Source organism: Pollicipes pollicipes, unplaced genomic scaffold (genome assembly GCF_011947565.3).
Source record: "Pollicipes pollicipes isolate AB1234 unplaced genomic scaffold, Ppol_2.1 Scaffold_5724;HRSCAF=6776_pilon_pilon_pilon, whole genome shotgun sequence".
Taxonomy (NCBI): Eukaryota; Metazoa; Arthropoda; class Thecostraca; order Pollicipedomorpha; family Pollicipedidae; genus Pollicipes; species Pollicipes pollicipes.
Window position 1 is genome coordinate 25,307,415 of NW_023596746.1, and position 17,587 is coordinate 25,325,001.

Here is a 17,587-nt window from a genome sequence, read left to right on the forward strand (position 1 = left end):
TATGGGGTCAGTTTGTTATCAGCCTGGCATTTACGCGGCTGCTGGGATGGTCTCACGTGTATCGCAGCTAAACGACGACTCGCTTCCTCGTCTGAGTTCCAGGCTGACGGTTCCCTACTTCGACGGCGCTCGCTCGCGTCTCGTCTACGATGGGGAGGTCCACCGTTCCTTCAGTCACGCCCGTCGCTCGCAGCTTCCCACTACCGTGCAGATGCCCTCGGTGGCGTCCCATCCAAAACGGAGACGTCGCCTCCGGAGCTTCTGCGCCCTCGCATCCTGCCTGCCGGACTGAGCTTTGCAAGTACCGACCCACGGCGCGTCCCTCGGAGGCCTAGGTAGACAGCGCACCTGATGGGACGATGGACCCCATCAGGCGACAGCGAACGCCCGATATGACCTGCAGTTACACCTTGCGGTCTGTACGGCCGGTGCACTCTGTAGACTCGGTCTGACCGGCCTGTCCGATGACTTGGCCTCCTGTCACTTTTCCTGTAAGCGTCGACAGCAGGATCTCTATCCGCGTCGAACATCCCGCCACCAACGGTTTATAAGGTCCACATCAGGAGAGAACGGGCTGTTTCCCCATCTTTCCGCAGGCGTGGTACATTAACGGCAAGGTCTAGTAACCGCAGCGCATATCCCTGTATTCCAGGCGGTTTAAACTGGTCCCCGGCCATGGAAATGGCCCACGCCTTCCCATGCCGCCATGGGAGGCGTGGTCAAGGTCAAGTGAGGCTCAAGGTCAAGTCAGGTTAAATTAGGGATGAACGGAAAGAGTCTATCGTCGACCATCACTCCATCGAGTCCAGTCTTGATGGGGACAGGGTGATCGAAATGTTCAGGAGGAGGCTATGAATAAAAGAAAACGGTTATGGTAACAGCCAGTGGTTTGCAGAACACATTTAAGTCACAGCAAGGCACAGTGAGTGCAGTTACACGGACGTCTCCGGACAGCGGGTGGGCGACGTGAGCGGAAGCGACAGTCCTCTCAAACTCTTCCTCGATAACTCAGATTTTCCATTTGAACTAGCGACGTAAGCGGGATTCCTCCATCAGGCGCAATGTCTAGATTCACTAAAAGTGTCTATGTTAGCAGTATCTGTTATGGTTTTATCCACCCCCGGCTCGGATGCTTTTAAACAGACTCTGAGGACAAACTTTTCTTTTAATCGAATGGGGCCCCATGTCGGTCAGTGCAGCGCTTTGGTTTCACCCAGTGCTTCCAGTGCTCACAACTCTCGGCACTACTTTTGCCGAACGAGAACGTTTTGCGTATACTCGAATGTGCCTGTGGTTGGCACGTTGGTGGTGGCACGCTTTCCCGGTTGGCATGTTGGTTTCCAGATCCTCTCCGAATTCAACGAATTGGAGGATGTCATAGAGGCGGAAAGGAACATTATGGGTTCAAATCCAGCGTCCCGCCAACGTCCGAACGCCATAATGAAACTCTCCCTCACCCCGTTGGTATTGACAGGGGTGTCCCTGACGAGGAATGCTGACTGGGCCAAGGCTGCCTCTTGCTCCGCAATTTGTTCCAGAAAAGTCTTCCGCGGCTGACACCGAACACATACTCAACCTAGCCTCAGCTGGGACAATAGCAGCACCGCTTGCCCAGTAAGCAGTCTTGCGCTCGGTGGCAGGCAGACCCCGCGTTGGCCCCAATTTATTGCTGGCGATTAACAGTTCTTAGCCGATTGATTAAGAAAACAAAGTGTTAGACCACGCCAGTGGAGATGCAGGTTTCCTATCCCGGCGGGGTATGCCGCTCACGTTCACTTTCCGCGCAGAAGTATCATCTCCGATGATTCGGGTGGGTCCTCCTCGTGCTTCTCCTCCCGTTCAATGGAACGCCAATTCGTGGGCGGGCGGAGACGGAGTCGTCACATCACCGCGCACAAGTTTGCTCCGACCCCGTCGAGCTCCGTTGCCGCGGACTCTGCGTTCAAACGGCTGGACTCGGCCGAATATCGTGTTTGCTGTCAGGTTCACGTTTGCGTCAGCAAGTCCCGCGCATTCGTTACACGGAGTTTATCTGGTAGCCCTCCAGGCAACTACTCCAGGTAAGTTGAAGGGTGACTATGCAGCGTCAGAGCTCAAAAATGTCATGGCATCTCGTTTCTGGCCATGTTTGGCTTGGCAAAGTCATCTCAAGATTGCCTGCATGGGTTCCCCAAAGGTGACGGCTTCATATGCGCAGGTGTCAACATCATCCACACGAAATTAGATTAGCCGTCTGCTACCCTCCCCCCCCCCCCCGTTCGTGGTATACAGCGAAAGGCGTCTTACTGGTACGACTTCAAACCATTTTAGTTCACTGTTCTTTGCCGAATTCGCTATGATTACGATGTGCGTCAGCTCATGCATTAGACAGAACTAATGAAAGGTAAATCGAGTAATAACAACCTGGTCTTGTCAAATAACAGCAAGGCAAACAGTTTTAGGCTGGCAATTGACATAACACATTTCCCCGCTTCAATCTGAGGATCGGAGAACGCAATTAAGACCTAAAACATGTATTACGTTTCTGTGGGTGTGTACCTCTGTGTTTGAGCGCAAACGTGCGATGGTATGTGTCTTTATGCCTGGCCGCGTGTCGTTCGTGGAGCCGAATCAATTGCAGCCGAGGTTGACAGGGCCAGCGCGAAGGCCGCGGAGCTGGCCCCCAGCAGTGACGTCTGTTGGCCGCCGGCTGCTAGGAGACATGGTAAGCGCGCCTGCCGGACACCCGTCCGCCGCGGCGCAGTGTGGCCGCAACTCAGAGCCAACAGAGCCGCAGGTAACGCTCCGCCACCCCTCGGCGAACGCCGCTGCCGACGCCTCGCTGGGCCACTGTGGCACTGGCTGAAGCACTTAACCTAGCCCGCTCGGTGCCGCCCGTCAGCGGTCTTAGGTGTAACACGACCTGGTCCATTCGGGGCCTCCACACCTGTGATCCACCGGCTCTCTTTGTGCGTTTCGCCTGTGGTCGGGCTGTGCTCTGTTGCGGCGGCGTTACGCATATGGCCGGGCTGTGTTCTGCTGCAGCGGTGTAACGCCTGTGGCCGGGCTGTGTTCAGTTGCAGCGGCGTTACGCCTGTGGCTGCGCTGTGCTTTGTTGCAGCGGTGTTACGTCTGTGGCTGCGCTGTGTTTTGTTGCAGCGGTGTCACGTCTGTGCCCACCCTGCTGTCATGACATCGCCACCCGCGCTGTGTGTGACGCTTCCACTCATGCCCAGCGTGACGTCCTGGCCTGCGCTCCACTTGATTTCAGCGGAGCGCGGGAGGGCCGCGGCTACACTGCCGAGCCGGAGCCGGAGCCGGAGCCAGAGCCGGAGCCGGAGCGTACAACACGGCCCACCTGGTCACCGCACGTCATCATGAGGCTCTGGATCTTAGCGACCCTCTGCGGTAGGTTCCGACTCTCTCTTCCGACCTCCGACCGCGGTAGGCTCTGACTCTCCCACCGCGATCCTGCCACGGCCATTAAGTTGTTGCTGTGATTTGACTCGGTCGCTAGCTGTCCGTGCCGGAGTCACCCGAAGCCTGACGTGAAACCTTACGCAACTGGCGCCCGATGCATGAGCAATGCCAGACTGGCTTCATCATATGAAATACAGTCGGTAGTCTGGCATTCAGTCGTAATGATGGCTCTGACAATACGTGATCCGCTTGGGAGCCTGGCTGCTTTTAGCATATGCATGCATATCTCTCGCACAGCTCTGTAGAATCGCGCGCTAGCTACCTCCGCAATTGAATGTGCCCTTAAATTCCAACACAAATTCAGAGCATAAGGAGGCAGTCTCACACTGCTAGCTAGCTATTTAGTGCTTGGGTATATTTATATATGCATATATATATATATATATATATATATATATATATATATATATATATATATATTATTATATTGGGTGCATTGCCAGCTATTTAGACTATTGGGTATGGGCACGGCTCCGTAGTTAGAGGGTGAATTGGTCGAAGGAAATCTTACCCGTGAAGACCTCTACTTTCCACCCAGCCAGGACCACCTCAGAACAGAGACATTTCAAATACGCCCCCTGTGACTATAGAATGAAGGTGACAAGCCAATTGACAGCTTTTTACGAGAGCATAATGGCAAGATAGGCTTGTCAGTTGTCAAGAGCAATCGATATTGATGATAAAGTGATTTTTTATCAGATAGATGGACTCGACTAACCATTAAGTCTATCATAAATTTCATTTTAACTGAAGTAAGCTCCGAATTGATTTGGGGCGGAAATGATCAATGCAGTTGAAGTGTACCTAAAACCTAATATCAGTAGTTAACCTGCGAACAGGGGATTCGAAGAGGGATCAAATGACCCCCGGGGATCAAAGGTCAAGGGCCCGATTGGCAGGCTGAAAGGGCTGAAGGGCAGAAAGGACTGACCATAGGTCACAGTAAGTACGGCCTCCCCGCCCGTAAGGCCGTTGTCTCAAATGTCAGTCAAGGGGGCCTCTTGCATCGATTGGGGAGCCCGTGGGACAGTGCGGGCTTTTATTTCGGTCGCAGACTACAAACACCAGTCGGTTCCGTGTCGGTCTGAGCCCTGGGGTCAATTTCCCAAGCACGAGCAAGGCCGAGCCCGCGAATTGCACTGTTCGTGTCCCTGAAAAGGTGGGTGTGTCGGTCAGGTGTCCACAGCGCCTAACAAGGGGTCCTGTGTTGGTAACTGGTCTCGAGCCGTCAAGAGCCATGTTTATGGGACCGAAAGAGGGGCCTGAAGAGCCCCTCGGGACCAAAGATCAACGGTCCGATTGGGCCTGGGCCGGCCCCCAGTCCGTAGTGCCGTGACCTGAGATGCCAATCAGAGGGTCTTTATTAGAGCTTTCTAAAGGGAGCCTTCTTATCCCCATCATGTAGAGAATCGACGGGAAGTCAAACAGTCGGTCCGAGCCCTGGAGACCCATTTCCCAAGCAGGAGCAAGCCCGGAGCCCATAATTTACCAATTTCGGGGTCCCTGACACAATGAGCGGCTCCTGTGCCGGTCAGGGACACCAGTGCCTAGCAGGGGCCCCGTGTCGACAAGTGGTTCTGAGTTGGACAGGAGCTGTGTTTGTAGGGGCCTGAAGAGGGGCCCAAGGGGTCTCTCGAGACCAAAGATTGTGGGCCCGATGGGCAGACTGAAGGACCATTTAGTCCCTTCAGCCCTTCCTTGTTGGTTCCTGAAGGTCACATGAAGGACACCTACCCGCAGGGATGTGATCTCAAATACCACTTAAAGGGTCTCTTGGGATTGGGCACCCCTGAGACGGTGCATACCGGGATCCCGAATGCCAGAGGATTTTCTGCGCTGGTCGGGAGCATCTGGCAACGAAATGAAACCTGAGAACTTGTGATAAGCGTGCACATGGAGACAATGGAAGGACCCTGTGTCAGTCGGGATCCCAGGGCCGACCGGTGGGCCTTCCAACACAATGCCAGCCATGGGCCCCCGTGTCGCCAGAATAACAGCCAGAAGGCACCCCTACGCTGGGACGGAGTGGCCCTTCAGCCATTGACCGGGAACGATATTATGCCCCTTAGTGTTATGCTGAAAGGGGATCTTACCGGAAAAAGACGGGGTCTCAATAGTGTTGACAAGAGGGAGTCAAAATGAGACAAAAAATGAAAAAGCCTGACCATGCTCGCCCGAAGACGTTCGTTTTTCAGAATCAAACGCTGCAGCAAATTGCATCAGAACGTTTTGAGCCAGCGCGCTCACAGTCTCAGGAACAAAAGCAGCGATCGTCGCGGTTGCCGTTTTTGTAAAACCGAATGGCGTTGGCAACTGCAAGTAGTCAGGCGGTGGGCGCTGTACGCGCGATATCAACCGTCGTGATATAATGTTTCCGAAAGTCTTTCAACATGTGTCCGTACTGTGCACAGATAACAATGGTGCGTTTTTTTACGATATTGAGCTTGTCCTTTGGACGGATTAATAATTGCACGAACACAAAAATAGCGATTTTCTTCAACTGTTCCTGTTCCGCCACCAGACCTTCTCCGTTTCCTAACACGTAATGTTACCCGCGGGACTGACGCCACGCAGCCTACGGAGACTGCAACGCCGGGGTCGAGGGTTTTGTTGCTAAGATTTGTTAGAGTGCATATTCAAAACTATCTCCCATTGTTTTTCTCTCTATTTAACTCTGGCTGAGTGTTAAAGATTTCCAAGAAAACACAGGTTAACCATGTTAAAATTTTTTTAACCATTTCGATCTAAAATCTACGTTCGCAAGTTCCTCAACGTCTTTGTAGAAGATCACAATTCTGGCAAAGCTTCTGAATTCTATCCGTTAAAAAGGAATCCAACGCACCATTTGAAAATGAAGAAGGCTAGTGATTTATTCCATGCAACCTTATCATCGCCCGCCTTCAGTTTATCGACGTAAAAATTCAAACAGAAATGGCCTGGCGGTAGCTTATGGCTTCCGTTCCAGTTGCAGAAAGTAAAGATGATAAAAAAAACAGAGAAACCCGGGTTTCTCTTTAGCAAGTGGACCTCATCCAACGGTTCTTTTTTGGGGCACCTTTCACCATAAGGGGCCCTTTCTCTTGGTCTTCACCCCTGCTCTACTCTGCTTTGCCCCTAGCTGCGACAAGACAAGAACCACTGCACCGTCCGACGGAGCCCCTCAAATTCAAACTCAATCCACGTCAGGTAGCGGCGCCCCAAATTTAGTTATCTGCAATCGTGTGCATTAAGTCAGGGCGCAAAATGGGCTGAGTCACAGGTCACGCTCTCGGCTGGTGGGTCAATCCAAGGTCAATAGCAGAACTTGCCCTCATTTTTATGCAGCTTGCAGCACTTTTAGCTCGTGAAGTCAAGACTGGCGGCTCCACAAAGTATAGGGTATCAACGTAAACTGTTGACTGAAACAGAACGATAATGTTGGTTCTCAACAGCGACTACCTATTGGGATTCATACACCGCCAGCGAGCCTGCTTGGGCGAGTGAAGCGAAGTCGAGCGACCGGCTAGCAGCAGCGGCGACCGGACTTGGGTCGCGCCAGAGGGGCAGACGTCGGTTTGATGGGAGGGGGAGGGGCGGCCCCCGATGGCCCCGGCGCGGGTCAGGCGCGCCTGGCCGGCCGACGGCTGTTACGTGTGATCAATGTAGCGCCGGCAACTGGCCACACAGACGGCCGGGCACCCGGGCGACGGCTCGGGTCGCGGTGTGGACGTAAACGGGCCGGCTGCCGGGCTGCCATGGCCGGTAACGATTGGCCGCCGTTGCCGACAGCGCTGGGGCCCAAGGGGACCGAAGGCGCTGATAGGACGCCCCCTCGGTTTTTGCCGCGTGCAGGATACTGAACCTTAAGTTAAGGGGCTTAAAAAACAATGCGAATCTGAGTCATTATCACGCGTGTTGTGAGGATCGCACGCGTGGTGGGCATATAGACCAAGGCTGCTGCGGTTGCACTTAATACTGGAAGACGTAAGAAGAGTTAGGTTGAATGGATATGGATGCATGTATGTTCAGGCAGCGTGTGAGTTCTTGCACAAGTCGTACTAATGTAAAATTTGGAAGGATGCTCAAGAAGTCATAAAGTCACACCCTGCGGCGTGCACACATTGCACCCCGTTTTGGAGGAAGCGAGGTATCACCATTTCACATTTTCGCCACATCACTGTTTCGCCCTTAAGCAACCACTCGTTGACGCTTTTAAGAAACCGTAAAGTATCCGTACCCTTAAACTGGCAAAGACTACGGAGACTTTTTATTCGACGTCTGTCCATGGTCCAGCCTCGCTCCAAGGCTCGCGACGACGAAGCTGACGTCGATCGTTGCTGTCTCCCCAGCGTCGCTGCTTGCGCAGAGCCACTTTGTGCGGACTCAGGAGACTGGCATGACCGGGGGAGAAGCGACAGCCACCTCTGCCAGCGCCACAGAGACGAGCGGCGCGGCATCCGACGCCACGGCCAACAGCGGCGCGGCAACCACCGCCGCCCAGTCAGGCAGCGCCGCGTCCGATGCCGGTGGAGTCAGCACGACAGCGGCCACCGCGGCCGGGTCGGGAGCGACTGCAACCGGCGCGCCGGGAACCGAAGGATCTGGAACCACCGCGGCTGGGACCGGCACGGCTGGATCCGGGACGGCCGGGTCCGGCACGGCTGGATCCAGTGCACCCGGCGGCGACGCGACAACGACCGGCGCGCCTGGAACCGGCGGATCTGGAGCCGCTTCAACTGGAACTGACCCGTCCGTGACCAGCAGCGACAACACAACCAGCGGTGCGACGGTTGAGACGGGCTCCACGACCGTCGGTGGCATGGATGGTGGGAGCAATGCCACCACCGGGGGCGTTACTTCCAGTGCAAGTAACACCACCACTGGCGGCGGTGATACCAGTGCGAGTAACTCCACCACCGGGGGCGTTACTACCAGTGCAAGTAACTCCACCACTGGCGGCGATAATACCAGTGCAAGTAACTCCACCACCGGCGGCGATAATACCAGTGCAAGTAACACCACCACCGGCGGCGATTCTACCAGCGCAAGTAACTCCACCACCGGCGGGGATTCTACCAGTGCAAGTAACTCCACCACCGGCGGGGACAGCTCCACCACCAGCAGCAGTGGCACCGCCACTGGCGGGAATGGCACCGCCACCACTGGCGGCTCCAGCAGTGGAGGTGGCTCGGCCGGGGGAGCGAACTCCGGCGGTGGAAGCACGATGTCGACCGAGCCGACCACCACCGAGCTACAGCTGACCACTAGGCCTCCCAGTTCAGGTGCGACGACAAGTTCTGGACGCCTTTCATAGGGTTTGGTACCCTGCTCAGATGGTTGCCTTTGTTTTTAGTAAAACACAAGGGTAAACATGCTTGGTGGCTGAATTGTTCGCCCTTGCATAACAGTCCTTATTTTCCTCAGCCCTCATGCAGTAGTGTATCGTATGAAAATGGCAAATGAAACTCTGTTGGAGCATCTGGAGCCGGCGCGTTCCGAATCCGGAAGGCGTTTTCCCATTGAAACGTTCTTTATTCCGGGCCAGAAGATCAATCAGTTCATTTGCTTTACCGCCAGATGGGCTGGTAAAATCCAAGTCTTTTGAAGGAAAACGTCTAAATTGTGCTCAGGATGGAAGGGTGAATTAATGTGTCGCTGCAATCATTTTTTGACGAACACATGAGTGAATAGTTTCATTACTTGTGCATGTGCATAAGTCCCAGCAATCACCAGCAATCAGCAGCCATCTCCAGGGTGCCGCCATATTCCTTTGCGTGAAGTGGTTGCTCTTCGTTGTGAATATGATCCGAGCCCCCATTTTTGATTTGCAGAGTCAAGCATACGGGTGGATATTAGATTTACCGACATGGTTTTCGACAACGACTACAACGACACCAGCACCAGCAAATCACAGGCCAAACGAGGCCAGCTGGGGACTTTGGTAAGTAACTGATGAGTGAGGTCACAGTCTTGGGTGAGCCCATGGCAGGCTAAAGCCCTGCGTTTCGGTATCCAGTAACAGTGCATTTGTGTGTCCAACCACGGGTAGTGAACACCCCAGGTGACACAGAAACTTGGGCACGGTTGCACAATATCCCGGAAAGATGTCCTCAAAAACCTCAGAGGGGGAAGGGCGCCTAGACAGTATTCTCCACCTTATCGACCCTCTGGTCAGGGGGGGGGGGGCGCTGACGCCGCCACTGGGAGTGTTTCTTTTTGCGTTGTTCATGTCGGCCTTGCGCGCAGGGTCCTTCGCGAGATGGAGTAGTTGAAACTTCAAATCGCCTTCAGAACCCATACGCAGTAAAATGCTTCGAACGAGCCCTGGCTCTTAAAGTCTTGAACAATCACTTCACGTCGGCAGTGCTGTCAGTGCAGTGCGCGCCACTCGAAACCATGCTGCACTGCACGTCTTGTCTTGATTTCACAGAGAAAAATAGTGAGGCGGTGTCCGCCGCATTCTTGTTTAACGGTGCACAGAGACACAATTCTGCGCAGGAAATCCTGAGTGATGTGAATGAGCTCAAATTAGTGCAACTAGGCTTTGAACTTTATTCCGAAAACTGATGCCGTGCTACAAGATTGTGGAGACTAATGCCCGTAACCATGACAACGACAACAGTCACAATCGATTTGGAAGGGGTAATAAAGTTAGCACTACTGAAATGTTTGGCATACAGCAGAAACGTTTACTAAATTGCTCCGGCTTACCTTGGTTATATATTTTTTAAGCAAAAGTCAATAAAGATCTTGCAGCACACACTAAGTCCTTGGATTGTACTACCTTAATTTTTCATAGGAGGCCGTATTATTGAGGAAAGCCGCATTAGCCTAGCAATCTAGCCGGTAAAACGCCGTATCCAGTAGGAAACCTAGTCCCCCACGAGTAGGTCACTGATTGCTCGGTTCACATAACCTGTAGACCCAGTAACCGTGGGTATACGCATGGTTACTGGAGCTACGGTATATGCACGTATTCTGACAAAAACTCGGATCCACGTGATGTCTGACGCTCGCCTCCTCCGCAGTTACAGAACCAGCTGACGCCCCAAGTGCCGGATATTGTGAGGGTCCACGTGTGTTGTCTGGAGGCCGGGAGCGTCAAGAGCGGGATGGATGTCGTTTTGGCGGGCACGGACGGCAATCGCCTGCAACGGGTGAGCGTGAATCCATTCGACGAGTGGGTATGGCGGTTAACTGCGATTGCAGGAACCTAGCACGCGACGTCATTCAAGACGAACGTGCAATGTGATCAACGTTTTGGTTTCATTGTGCGGACGAACTCTCAGTTCATGATCAAATGTATTTTCGTAAAAATGCGGTCCTATTTTTCCGGAGTTGTTCTAAACATTTGAATCAGACAGGGACAAACAGAGTGTGCAAGGCGAACACCACAAGATGACATAACACAAGGGACATTGAGCTGCGCGCGGGCATCAAGCGCAGGCGCAGCGCCTAACTGGCGGCGCGAGCGTAACCTGCGGGCGGTAGCTTCTACCTCCGCACCGCCTACATCCAGAGGCCGGCGTTGCCCCAGGCTCCGCGCATGCCGAGCCCGTTGCCCCAGGCTCCGCGCATGGCCAGCCCGTTGCCCCAGGCTCCGCGCATGGCCAGTCCGTTGCCCCAGGCTCCGCGCATGGCCAGTCCGTTGTTCCAGACGGAGAGGTCCGGAGCGGCCGCGGCGCGCAGGGCAGCAGCATTGTACAGCGCGGCGTGCTTGGCCTTGGCGGCCATGACGGCGGGCGTGTCCATGGGGACACCCATGCCCATGCGCATGGGCATGGGTGCAGCCATGCCTCTGGCGCGCAGGGCAGCGGCGTTGTACAGCATGGCGTGGTTGGCCTTGGCGGCCATGACGGACGGCGTGTCCAGGGGCACCCGCATGGGCATGGGCGCGACCATGCCGTTGGCGCGGAGGGCGGCAGCGTTGTACAGCGCGGCGTGCTCGGCCTTGGCGGCCATGACGGCAGGCGTGTCCCTCGGCATGGCCGGCATGACCAGCGCGCGCTTGCGGCGCTCCTTCATCTCCGGCTCGGCGGACGCCCTGGTGGCAGCCTCGGCGAAAAGCTTGGTGAACTCGGCCTTGGCCGCCTTCACCTCCGGGGTGTCGTCGACGGGCGCCGGGCCGACCAGCGTCATGATGGGCGCGGCCAGGTTCGCGGCGGGGGCCACAGGCAGGTTGGTGGCTGACGCGCGGAAGCCGGCCGCGTCCGCCACGTACTTGACGGTCTGCTTGAGCCCGTTGGCGTCGATGTAGGTGTAGGAGCCGCTGGTGCCGCCCAGCGCGTTCTTGGTCTCGGTCTTGGCGCTGAGCGCGCCCTTATAGCCGTAAGTGTAGGCACCGAGCTCGTCCTGCGCGTGGAACTGGTGGCTGGTCACGGCCGGCACGGGCGCAGCGACCGCCGCGTACGGCGCGGCGTACCCAGCCGCCAGGGGCGCGGCGCTCAGAGCGCCACAGTTGCCAAAGCAGCCGCCGTACGGGTTTCCCAGTGAGGCCCACTGGGCAGCCGAAACGGCGAGCAGCGCGGAAGCAACCACCTGCGAACGCCGAGCGGTGGAGCGTCAGGGGGTCCGACGAACGCAGGGGGGGGGGGGGCGTATGTTGGGTGACGGCGGGCTGGTCACAAGTAACTTTAGGCTTTTTCCATTGTGGGATTAGCATGCAGACAATGTGGTGATTTCGCGTAACCGGCTACTGCATGGTCAAATACCGGTATAGGTGAAATCCCTTTAAAAAAGACCCTTTCAATGTCTTCTAGAAGGTAGCAATAAAGAGCTCTTGGCTCGCTACTTGATAAACAATTGGTTTAACCACTTTCATATCGGTAACGGTGGATGTTATGGTAACAACGACGACCGCCAGCGTCAGTCTGAGCAGACCATGACGGCTGCTTGGACAAGCTTGCTCGCATCTATCCCAGCGCGCACCGCCGGCAACCTACCAGGACTTTCATGGCTGAACTCGCTGGCGATGTGACGTTCGGATGCGTGGCCGCCGGTTTTATAGCGGACCCCGTGCCGGTGGCCACGCCCGGTCCCGGCCAACTGACGTGTCCGGGGCGGGGTCGAAGGGGGAGGGCGGGGGCGGCAGCCACGGCCCGCGCCTGCTCCCTGACACCTGTAGCCAACCGGACGGGCTCGAGGTGCCGGGTATGGCTGCCAACGACCGGGCGGTTGAATGCATTCAAAAAAGGTCTCAGCTAATATCGATCTGTCCAACGTAATGACAAATTGGATGTGCTTTACTGAAAATTATGGCTACTTTGGTGAAAGGTAGCAATACCTGTCTGGCGGTACGCGCGGCTCCTTCGTGTCTTGTATGATGGTATACGCGGCTCCGGCCTGCCTCGTCCGGCGGTACGCGCGGCTCCTTCCTGTCTTGTTGGGTGGCACGCACGGATCCGGCCTGTCTTGTGCGTTGGTACGCGCGGCTCCGGCCTGTCTTGTGCTTTGGTACGCGCGGCTCCGGCCTGTCTTGTCTGGTGGCACGCACGGATCCGGCCTGCCTCGTCCGGTGGTACGCGCGGCTCCGGGCTGTCTTGTCCGGTGGTACGCGCGGCTCCCGCCTGTCTTGTGCTTTGGTACACACTGCTCCGGCTTGTCTTGTCCGGTGGTACGCGCGGCTCCGGCCTGCCTCGTCCGGTGGTACGCGCGGCTCCGGGCTGTCTTGTCCGGTGGTACGTGCGGCTCCGGCCAGTCTTGTGCGATGGTACGCGCGGTTCCGGTCTGTCTTGTGCGTTGGTACGTGCGGCTCCGGCCTGTCCTGTCCGGTAGTACGCGCGTCTCCGGCCTGGCTCGTTTGGTGGCGATCAGCGTGGTGACAGTCCTCGGTTGTTGTTCACAGGTCCAAGAGGCGGTGACCAACGTAACCAGCAGCGGCACACTGGGCGGCGAGGCTATCTCCAATGCCGACACGGTCGTCTCGTGTGAGTCGGTGCCGGCCGTCTGTCGGTATAACACGGCCGATACCGCAACGCTCGGCGCGCTGCCAGTCACCAGCTGTCCACCGACCCACAGCTCAGTCACGCACCGCCCATTCATCTACAACAGAGTCGTGTCGTCATCGCCATTAACAGTCCATCAACCCACAGCTCAGTCACACACTGCCCATTCATCTACAACAGAGTCATTTCGCCATCGCCATCAACAGTCCATCCGTTGGCTTCGGCATCTACAGCTTCCATTCACGCAGGAGCAAAACGGCCATCGAAGAGTGCCTTGTAATGTCTGGACCTAGTGTACAGCTCGCAAATAGCCTTCGTTATGAACACAGGTCGATTCGTTATTGGATTGAAAGGTGTATCAACGTGCCTTAAATACAATACGTTTGCGAAGGGAACTTTTTCAACAATCGCAACGTAAATTTTTGTCAAACGGACGCAATAGACCCAGGGTTAAAAGAAACATAAAATGGGAAAGTGGTAAGAGTTTTGGCGATCATGGTCGCACGGAAGTTAATTAAATCAACTATCCTGCACGGGGAGCCTATTACCCGCCTGAATATGCGTAAAAACTGGTCTACCCTGTTGGTCAGCCCCGTCTTGTGATTAGCCGTTACCTTGGCGCCAAGAGGGCAGGGCGGTCTGTCATCTCTGAATATGACGGGTTTTTGTGCAGAGGTTGCCGAGATCAAACGTGTCATGTGAAGGTCGGCCGTACATTGCACAAGAACCCACCGCCGCCGGCTGGCCGTGTCGTTACACGACGGGTACCATCTTGTTATTTGTTACAGTTGTTACTTGTTTGTCTCGTTACTTGTTATGACTGGTGACCTCCGCGGCAGCGCGCCCAACCGTCGTCCTCTCCAGGCTGGGGGCGGTGCCTGATGGGACGGTGTGCAGTCGTGCTAACGCAGTCCCGTTGCTGTATCTTCTCCTGCCAGTGATCGAGTGCTCCAACGAGCCGCCGCCGCCGATGGAGAACGGCCAGCGCAGCTGGAGTGGCTCCAAGGCGCTGGACAGCAAGGCCACCTACTACTGCATGCCCGGATACACGTCAGTTCTTGGCGCTAGGCAACGGGGACTGTAGAGGGACGCATGGACCAAGCGTTGGAATAAAATCCCCTCCGCAGGAAGCAGGCACTGGCCTCACCGCAATGTGGGATCGCAGCCGGGTCGCGCGGGGTCGGACTGCCGTCGCGGTAGTGCGTTATGTCCTCTCCGCTCGTAGGTCTTCAGTTCATTCACTTGAATGCGGTTTGGCATCAGTTTTTGCCTGCCTAATCTATCTGAACTAGGGGCTTACCGTCAACGACAGATGAGCTGGACATAAGGTTGTGTCGCATACTGTTTTGGGCCAACAGCTGTGGCACGCTGGCTCTGACATCAGCCTGGGTCAGACACTGACTTTGGCCTTGGCCCGGTTTCCAGCCTGAAATCCAGCAGTGGAACAGAGCTGAACGAGCTCGACATCACCTGCGCCATGGCCAGTCCTACGGTGTACGTCTTCGGCAACCTGGGCTCCGGCAACGTTTGCGAGATGGACCCCACCACCACCACCACCACGACCACCACCACTACCACCACCACCACGGTCGCCACGACGACAACAAAGCCTATGCCCAAAACAACGCCCTACGTGCATAATAAGCACAGCACCTACACGAACGGACTGTTCCTGGAGGTCACCATTCCGGCGGCGGCAGGTGCGTGATGCCTCGAGTTATGGTGAGTGACGTCATGCAGTGACGTCAGAGCCCGCGTAACGTCTGCTTGGGCTCACAACCCGGGGATTCCGTGACGGCCGCTGGTTCGAGATGTATGACGCTCGTGGTACAGTTACTGGTGGGAAGATGAAGTGGTGAAAATGTTCACAATTTTCATTATAGCGTTGTTCCTTGCCATGTCCGTCACTCTGAACATGTTACGTTCACTGCACCCTGTTCATTACCGAGCGTTGCCTTGTCATCACAGCATTGATTTTCCTATAGTGCCATGGTAATCTTGGAGTAAAAGCATGCTTGAGAGAACCGTACGTTGTACGTGTATGCACGGCGAAAGGTGGCACTATTCCTGTCAGGTGCTGTACGACTGTAATTCCTGTTTCAGGCATTCTGCTGGTGCTGATCCTGCTTCTGCTCTGTGTCAGAATCGACAGCATACTCTACAAAATTTGCGCAGATAACACGAAGGCCTAAGACGCCGAACGGTGTCCAGCTGCAGAAATTCCTCCAACCAAGAGTTTTGAAAAACTTCAAACACTACCGGGCCCGAAATTGCGGTTGCTGCCCGAGAAGACATTTGCTGACCTACGTTCTCCAATAGCGGATTTGAAACTCTTTGTGACACAGTCGAGTTCGTTACTCCGCACGCATAAGGAATTTTTTATTCAGTTACAGCTCATGCGCGGTCAAATTTTCGTCTCATGTCATCACGTGCCATGTCATGCGGTGGCAAGGCATGCGGTTTTTTCAAAGTGTGAAGCAGGTGGTAACGGAAGGAGAGATGATGTGCAGTAGCAACGGGTCTCCAAAGGTTCGTGCATCAAAAGTGCATGAAGAAAAAGTTCCAAGTACTAACTCCCCACGTTAGGCCGGGTCGTGTTGTGATCTAGGATCGTTAGTGTAGCAGTCACCAAAGTGCCTTATTACCCGGTTAAAGTCGCGGTGGTTCTCGTCCACCGATGACCCTGACCTGTTGGCTGGTGTCAAGTCGCGTTCTGTGGTGTGCTCCCATGACTGGCCCCCTGAAAATCAGCGTGGTCTGCGTTTGTCCCCCCGTCTGTCTGTGGATGCGGCGGCGCTGTTGCCGCCGGTCGCCTGAGCGCGACATTGTGGCTCTGTGTCGCATCGTTCCCATTGAATAGCGTTGCATTGAATCGTGTTTCCGCTACCGTAGTGTGAGTGACTGTGCCTTGGACGTGGGGATAGTCCGGTGTGGAAACGCCTCAAAATGCCATGGTCGGACATTCCCTACGTCCAATCCCAGCGCTATCGCTAATATACGCAATCATCCGTTTGGAGTGTTAACCTCGGCAGACACTGTGAGGGCAAATGCTTGTTTGTACGGCACGGTTTCCATTCTCGTCCAGCCACATCTATCATCACCCAGCCCCACCAAGTCTCCTTTACTTCCACTCACTTCTCTCATTAGGCAAGTATCTGCCCGTTACCGTAAGCACATTATGTTCCTATCATTGACACTACGGAGGCAGGCAGGCCGAAATACGGCAACTATTCGTACAAAGCCTCGATCAGGGGGCCGGTACTTCGTCGCAGGCTGATGTCACCCTTCGTTTCACCTAGTCCTGTCCAGCCCTGTCTTCCCCCCGTCTTGTCTGAAGACACAGATGGCACTGTGATCAGTACAAACCTGTGACCTACTCAATCACGCTGTCTCCTCGGTCAACCTCAATCTCATGCAGCGTTGCCTAGCCTCGTCCTGACAAATTCACCGCCGTCCAGTGTGGTTGTGAGCATGGCGTCCGCTTTTGAGACTCCACAGTACACACAAAACGGAGTTCCTGCCGAGCTAAAGTCAGCTGCTTCTTCTGATGACGTCAACACGGCTCATCCACCTGCTGTTGATCGATTATCAAGTGATATAATGGATCAAACGAAGCAGATGTTGGCGACAACGTCACGGCGCTACTAAAAAATGCATTTTCCGCCAGGTTCCTTTGGCTTCATTTCTGACAATCGGCCGTAATTGGCCATTATATACTGGTTGGGGCTCTGCGTTAGCAGGCCACTTAGGACAGATGTGGTCTACTCACCGATTACATCCTTAGAAGTAATGTGTAACAGCCAGTTTGCTTTTAAATACGGTGGTACACATTGGCCAACTGCAGCATAACACGAAATAAGCAAATTACGTAGTTAAAATTTCGTTTTACAACACAGCAACAGTTGAAGGGCGCAGTTATACTTCAATCTTGCTTTTATGAACTTCTGACCCTGACTGACCTCCATTTTGTCCAATTCTATTTTGAGCGTGGGTGTAATACAGCCTGCAGCCGGAGCGCCCTCAAACAACAATGCTCATCTTCTACCGGGGGCAGCCTCACTCGAGTCGGCCGGCGTTCTAGCGCCGCTGCCTTTTTTGTCACACGTGCTCCAACTGCAGCCCGCTTTCAGCCATAAACCAGGCATGTGCGCGTAACACGAGGCCGATATCCCGCAGCCAGCGCCTATTGGCTGATGCAAGGTAAA

General features: G+C 55.0%; 1 protein-coding gene across 1 annotated transcript; it reads left to right on the plus strand.

Moving 5' to 3' along the window:
• Positions 1 to 706: 706 nt before the first annotated feature.
• On the plus strand, positions 707 to 16,392 carry LOC119102864 (autotransporter adhesin BpaC). Its single transcript, XM_037226315.1, has 10 exons — positions 707 to 729; positions 2,744 to 2,776; positions 3,251 to 3,387; positions 7,788 to 8,720; positions 9,270 to 9,379; positions 10,467 to 10,595; positions 13,283 to 13,364; positions 14,321 to 14,432; positions 14,808 to 15,082; positions 15,486 to 16,392. The coding sequence occupies exons 1-10, from the start codon at positions 707 to 709 to the stop codon at positions 15,572 to 15,574; spliced, it is 1,923 nt and encodes a 640-aa protein (XP_037082210.1). The 3' UTR covers positions 15,575 to 16,392.
• Positions 16,393 to 17,587: the final 1,195 nt, after the last annotated feature.

Coding starts and splice junctions, on each gene's coding strand:
- LOC119102864 (XM_037226315.1), top strand. CDS start 707: ATGGGAGGCGTGGTCAAGGTCAA. Junction 8,721..9,269: donor CACTAGGCCTCCCAGTTCAG/GTGCGACGACAA, acceptor TTTGATTTGCAG/AGTCAAGCATACGGGTGGAT. Junction 15,083..15,485: donor CACCATTCCGGCGGCGGCAG/GTGCGTGATGCC, acceptor TTCCTGTTTCAG/GCATTCTGCTGGTGCTGATC.